This window comes from Apaloderma vittatum, unplaced genomic scaffold, assembly GCF_000703405.1.
Source record: "Apaloderma vittatum isolate BGI_N311 unplaced genomic scaffold, ASM70340v1 scaffold18237, whole genome shotgun sequence".
NCBI lineage: Eukaryota > Metazoa > Chordata > Aves > Trogoniformes > Trogonidae > Apaloderma > Apaloderma vittatum.
In genome coordinates, this window is record NW_009728033.1 from 13820 (window position 1) to 20495 (window position 6676).

The 6676-nt window shown below is 44.4% G+C and overlaps 1 protein-coding gene across 1 annotated transcript in view; it reads right to left on the bottom strand.

Annotated features, from left to right (window-relative positions):
* Positions 1-5195, bottom strand: part of CTNNBL1 (catenin, beta like 1) — a gene marked incomplete at both ends in the record, with an annotated part of 18954 nt that extends 13759 nt beyond the window's left edge. Inside the window, 3 exons of the mRNA XM_009873936.1 lie at positions 2084-2223; positions 2842-2948; positions 5001-5195. Of these exons, the coding sequence (XP_009872238.1) occupies positions 2084-2223; positions 2842-2948; positions 5001-5195 (442 nt within the window). The remainder of the gene's footprint in view (positions 1-2083; positions 2224-2841; positions 2949-5000) is intronic.
* Between the last annotated feature and the right edge of the window lie 1481 nt (positions 5196-6676).

Genomic DNA, 6676 nt, shown 5'->3' on the forward strand with positions numbered 1-6676 from the left:
TGTCGAGGCTTTCACCAAGAGCATCAGTTGTTCTATAAAATTCAAGAGATAGAAAAGCAAACTGTCACTTGAAGCTTTCCTGCCTTTCATTACCAAAATCCCGTCAGTGATCATCTTTCATTCACATGTTTTGTGTAAAACTGCATGAATCATTCAGCAGATTATTCGCTCCCCCTGGACATTGCTTTTGTCTCCTTGCATTAGTCCCTCAAGATACTACATTTAAATCACATCTGAAGAGTCATCTGTTTAGTTGTCTCCTTGAAGAACTCATTTTAAAAATCTTTTTCCATTTGTTTTAACAAAAAGTCACTACTAAAGTTTAACTATATCAATTTAGTTTTACACCTAGATGCTTCACTTGAAGAGGATTTCCAGCCTGTCTGGGAGCAGCAGCAGCACAGGGAAGAGGCGCTACCAGAGACCGTGCCCTGCTTCCAACCGATCTGAAAACACTTCAGCAGTTTTATAACAAGAAATAGACTTTTCTCAAAATTGCAATTCACAGGCCAAATTTCCACCCGTAAACTGACTGACAGGCAAGTTGCAAACCAATTAAAAAGAGTTCACAGTGGAAATACTGACAAGTCTTTGACAGCAGCAGTGACCCCAGGACTCAGTTTTTCATGGCTGAAAGGACAAAGCAAGCTGTATTCCTGCGCACTCCAGCTGTGAATCAGCTCTGCTGCCCCAGTCAGAATCCCCACAGTTTACGTTTTGCCTGTGAATGAGAAATTCAGTATGAGTCTTTAACGCTATGCACATAGCACACAAAAAGCCTGCAGTGTCTGACAAAAAAAAAACAACTAATGAAATTACGGTAGCCATGAAACTGGTTATGCATGGTAGGTGTTTCCCACTGTAGAACAGTAAATTGTTAACAAATGTTTACTCGAGAGTAATTTCCATCAGCGATCCCAGATAGGGCAAGCTGTGGTGGTTGCTGTTTGGAGGGACCAGCATTCACCACCTCAGGGTTCAGCGAGATACAAGTCAAACACCCAAAGACGTAAGGAGCGCTTTCTAATACGTCATCAGACATCTATGTTTTGGGTTTATCTTTTGACCACTGCACCCACCCAGCAAGAATGCATTAGGAATTCTTAATACATAGTACTAAAAGGGAAAGTGCTAAAAAAGCAAACCAAGATCCATGCACCAGACCACAACACTTAGCACCAACACTCCGTTTAACTTTGCGTATTTCAAAATGTCTCATAATGGCTGGTAGGTATTAGCTACTGTTTATCTTCTGACCACTGCACCCACCCAGCAAGAATGAATTAGGAATTCTAAAGGGGAAAGTGCTAAAAAAGCAAACCAAGATCCGTGCACCAGACCACAACACTTAGCACCAACACTCCGTTTAACTTTGCGTATTTCAAAATGTCTCATAATGGCTGGTAGGTATTAGCTACTTCTTTACACGTGAGGAAGTAAAGAATACTTCCTTAAGGTCATGAATCAATACAAATGAAAAAGGGAAAGCCTGCTGGAGTCCCGAGTCTAAGTCCAGTGCCCTTTGTCCCAGGCTCCACCGCTCCTTCCACTTACTCATGTTTGGGAGGACACAGACAGACGATCTCCCAAATCATGTCACAATTTTTCAGCCTTATCTACTGTAGAATATTTTACAAGCAATGCAGGCTGAGCTCTACACTTAAAAGACTGCACACTAGGAAGCCAGGAGTTCTGTTTCTCAGCTGACGGCTAAGCGTCAGGGCACCAGGATGTTTAAAAAATTACACTGTTTTTGTTCAAAACTACAAAAAAAAAATCTTTAAGAGTACACCTCAGCTTTTCCTGTATTTTTCATCTGTTCACATGCTAACGCAGCCACTCAAGCCTAGATGAAAGGGTCATAAAACAAGGAAGGAGAATCACAGTACTGAAAAAATTCAGAATCGATATCACTTGGACAAAGAAGGCTTTCACTTGAAGAAAAACCAAAAACCATAAATTCAGCATGGTGGGAAAAAAGAGAAAAACATTTCGAGGAGCCTGTGAAAGCAGGATATAAGAGATTAGAGAAAGCCTGCAGAAAGCCTCGCTCATGAGAGCTGCTTTAGCAACTGAAGGATATCTGTGTTGTCGTGGCCCAGCAGCCCCAGGAGGGACTGCACAGCGTTCAGCTCCACCAGCAGGTGATACAGGTCCGGCATCGTGGCGATCACGTGCATTTCCTGAATGATGTCATTTAAATCCAGTTCAGACTCCATGAACCTGAGGCAAGACAAAAAGTGGTTAATAAAAAGGTAAAAAGCACGTCAGTCGTGTTCAACGCGCAGCCCTTTCCCCAACAGAGCCCTGCCAGGAGATACCAGGCAGGATTCACCCCCAGCTGCCCGCAGCCCCCACACGGCTCCTCCTCGTCTCACGCAGCCCCAGCTCCCAACTTGCCGCTGAGAGAGCTCGGCGGAGCTCGCCTCCAAGAGCCAAGCCCCATACCCAAACCAGACCTCACAAAACCCTACTGAATTTGCACATTTCCAAAATAAAGACAACATCGACTCGAGTTCTGGTACTGAAGTTTCACAATCTATAATATTAACGGCAGCAAGAATTTCATGAACTAGAACTTTTCCCTTCATTGCTAACTGTTCTCTTCATGCAGCCAGTCACCACCAGAGTCTTGGTAACATCATTTTTAATTCACAAAGTTAGTTTCAAGTACCATTTAGAAGACCTACATAGCAATAACACGGCAAGAACTACCTGGCAGTAATCGCTTTGCCATTAGCCTTACGTAACTGAAAACATCTGCACATTCAAGAAATCTATTTAGGGCTGAAATCTAAAATGAAAGGAAAAAGGGGTAGAGAAGGCTGAGCATAATCTTACTTCTCTGGATTGTCAGGAAACTTGATCCGCAGCTCCTGGTTTTTGTAAGATCTCTTCTCAAAGGTGAGAATCATTTTCTTCACTGAACTTTCATCCAAAGGTTCCTCCTAATCGAATCGAAAAGGGCAGAAAACAGAACTTTGGATGGCTGGAAAACCCAGCAAAATGCAACAGCATGAAAAAGCCGTTTTGAAACAGCTCCTGGAGCTGAACTTTTCCACCTGTTAGTACCCGGCACCAACAGCTCATCCCGAGGTTTGCTGTTTCTGATGTATTAATCTGCACCAGCAGTTTACAGCCATGGATAGTTTCTTTTCAGAAGCTTGTTGTGCTATTTCTTTCTGTAAGTCTACACTTAACTGCCTTGAGTTTATGTTCTTTTCTATTTTCTTCACTCGGCTAAGCTTTCACTTCTATTTTAGTCTTTCTGAAGAAAAAAAAAAAATCAATATTTTAGTACTTTCTTTTTATTTTTTAAATTCCTCTAAGGTGTTTCCCAGTTGGCATTACCCATTTAGTGTTCTGCAGTAACGTAACTTTAGTTACCTCCTGACACCTACAACCACGATTGGGTTATTTTCCTTGTTTCATGATTTTAATGCACATCTTTTACTAAAACACTGATGGTATAGATTTTTCTCAAGTACCTCTTCCCTCTCCTCTACTTCACTATGTTACAATTACTACTAAAGAGAACTTCTCAAAACAAAAAACAAACGAGACCTCTTCACATCTTAAGCCAAGTTTTATGCCCCATCTCCTGTGCAGAATTAAATCAGGAGCCACTTCTTCTGTTGGGACGTTCCTCAGTCAGAGGCTCTAAGCAGCAATCTTGTCCAAGATAGAAAATTTCTGTATTTTCAGACTCCATTACACCACCAGTCCAAGTCTTCCACTAGCATTGGACTTCCCACATTCTCAAGCCTGCCCTGTCTCAGCACCATGGTTCACGTCGCCCTCTCACTCGAGCTCAGGCAATCAGTACCAGTGCCCAAACCACACGCGTCCTGCAACGGGATTTCCACCCCCAAAGATACTGTCACATGTGCCAACACGGCCTCCCTCTATTTTATTTGATTCTTTGCCTTCTCTAACATCTATCACTCCACCAGGACCGGCCTCGTATCTTGCATTTCCTTCGTCCTAGGGATCAGCTTCCTCCCGTCAGACGTGCTGGCACAAAGCACATCCTGAGGTTTGTGTTTTGAAGATACCTTGGGACTTCCAGCCCTTAAAACACCTGGATGGGAGAACTCCATCTGTCAAAACCAAGGGGCTTGGGCACTGCAGGGATTCCCCAGGCTCCAGCCAGCCAAGAGGACTTTTGGCTACGTCCATCCATCCTCACTGGAGCTCAAACACTACATAGCTCCTGCATTTTCTGTCTCTCTTATCAGCAACAACTCTAGTGGCAATAGCTCGACAACAAAAAAACGAGGGAGCTTTTCAGAGACAAGCGCTAGCGATGCTGTATACAAAGAACAACGATATTTTACAAACCTACACGGTTCTGCAGTGGCGAATATCACTTGTTTTTTTATCAAACAGGACACAGGCAGCTGGAAGCAAATATCTTCCAGATTTATACCAATCCGTGTGTCACATTTATAAAGTGATCTTTTCTCTGGCCCTTGGCAGAAAGGCCAATGCTACATTGGATTTCTGTCTCCAAGGCTTGAAATCATTTCCCCCTGACAGTCACCACCCTCCTGCCCTGCCCCACGGCCTCTCTGTGCAGGAGGTTTGTTTATTTGCTGCCGCACAGCTACAAAGAGGGGGAGAAGCTGTATGGCCAGGGGTGCTGCTAGGAACAAAGGAGTTAGAATACAGAAACTATTTCCTGAAAATTTTAGAAGGCTACTTGTATATTCTCTGCCCAAACAGGGATCAGGCTTGGAAATTTTCTTTTTCCCTCTTCCTTTTTGCCCCTTCTCCCTTTAAACCTCCAGAGGACATCTTTTGAGAGGCCCTGCTTGAAATCAACGAGCACCACGTGGGCAGGGAAGTGAAGCCAGAACCTGAAGCGGCACAAGGCACGCAAGAACCACCACTTAGTCCCATCACCTACATAGTTAAGACGTGGGAATCACAGAGAAGTGATTTAGTGTTTGCTTATCTCCCCGTGGCCTCCCCCTTCCTACAGGACACCAGTGACTCACTTCCTCCTCTTCCTCCTCTCCATCCCTCTCTATTATCTGAAGAAGTTTCTTCTTCTCATCATCAGTTTCTTCCAGGGTGACAGACTCCTCTTCCCTGTGTCGGCTGTGCTCTCGGGCACTCGCTTGTTTCCGACGGGCTTTGATTTCTTCTTCCTCTTCATCCCGGGGCCGTTTTGTCCCTCTGTTAGGCTGAAGTCAGAGGAACAAGGTCAATGAACACGTGTCTTTCGCAACCCTTGCAAACCAGAACACCAGTATTACTGGGGAAATTCTTACAAGTTGTTTAAAACATTTGCTTACACAACGCTTAACACCTCTGAAAACTGGAAAGGAAATTCATTTAGCGAAGTCGAACGTCACATGAGTAGATGAATGACTCTGCCAACAGCTGTGTCAACATCCTACCTTGTTTGATCTATGAACACAATTCACAGGAAACATCTTCTTAGGCAGCAGGGACTAGTATTGCAAAGAGAAGCAGTGGCCAAACCAAAGTGCTCAGAGGCCAGACGGCCAACCGGCTCACGGAGCTGGAATCTGCTGACTCAGCTGAGCCAGCCTCACGTTTCACAGACACCACACCAACCAAGCAGATCGCAGGGATAGATCATTTTTCACCCATGTAGTACACGAGATTACACTGAATTCTTGCATGCACCCTAATTCACCCCGACTTCCCTGTCCTTCCTTCTCCCTACAGTTTGCTGATGTTTAAATGCAGACCCAGGGGGTCGCGCGGAGCACACAGGACCGGAGCGCTGCAGGGGCTGGGCACCAGCGCTGCCCCCATCTCCATGCTTTGCTTGGAACAACCTATTATTTTCTTCTGCAACTTCTGTTCAGTTTTCAGAATTAAAGGTAATTTGCCAGAGATGTGGAGAAGTCCATTAACCCTAAGCCCATGTTTTAATTTAGGCAAAAAGGGATGAAAACATTTGTGGTAGAAGGGAAAACACTCGCCTTCAAAAACCACAAGGATATTAAATTTGGTCTCTTGTATTTCTTTGAAGGACAACCAAGCTGGAACAGGAGTGCTCCATGTTCTGTAACTACAGGAAAACAAAGCTTAATCCTTTACTACTTACCAAGAGCCTTTTATGAAATGAAAACAGTAACAAAATAATATTTTTCTTTTCTCTCACTGCTCACAACCCCGTCAGGTCTAACATTCAGCCAGCAATTGCCCAAAGCATTCCCTGGCAGGAAACCTCCACTGCTCTGCTCCGTGGGAACCGTTGTCTAAAATCACAGAAGTCATGAACGCAAGGTTTGCTTTTGAACTGACATTTGGATTCTTCTTGGTTTCGAAGCCAAGAAAGACGCAGAGGGAAGAGGCAGCCGTGTCCTCGTCCCAGCAGGCCCAGTGTGAGCAGCCAGGCAGGAGTGTCCAGCTCCGCAGCAGCCTGGGAGCTCTGGGGCCTTGAAGAGCAACAAATCTTCCAGGGTCAAAGGCAATCCCGCTGCGATTCCGGCACGCACGCTGCGGCCCAGCTACAGCTGCTTCTCACCACGATCCAGAGAATACTCACCTATTTACTTGTTTCAATGTAAATGAAAAGCTACGAAATGAAAGCTCTCCTTTCAGGAGAAATGTAAAAAAAAAAAAACCAAACAAAAAAACACCAGCAAAAACCCAAACAAAAAAAAAAGATCCCCGTGAAATCTTTTGAGGTGTT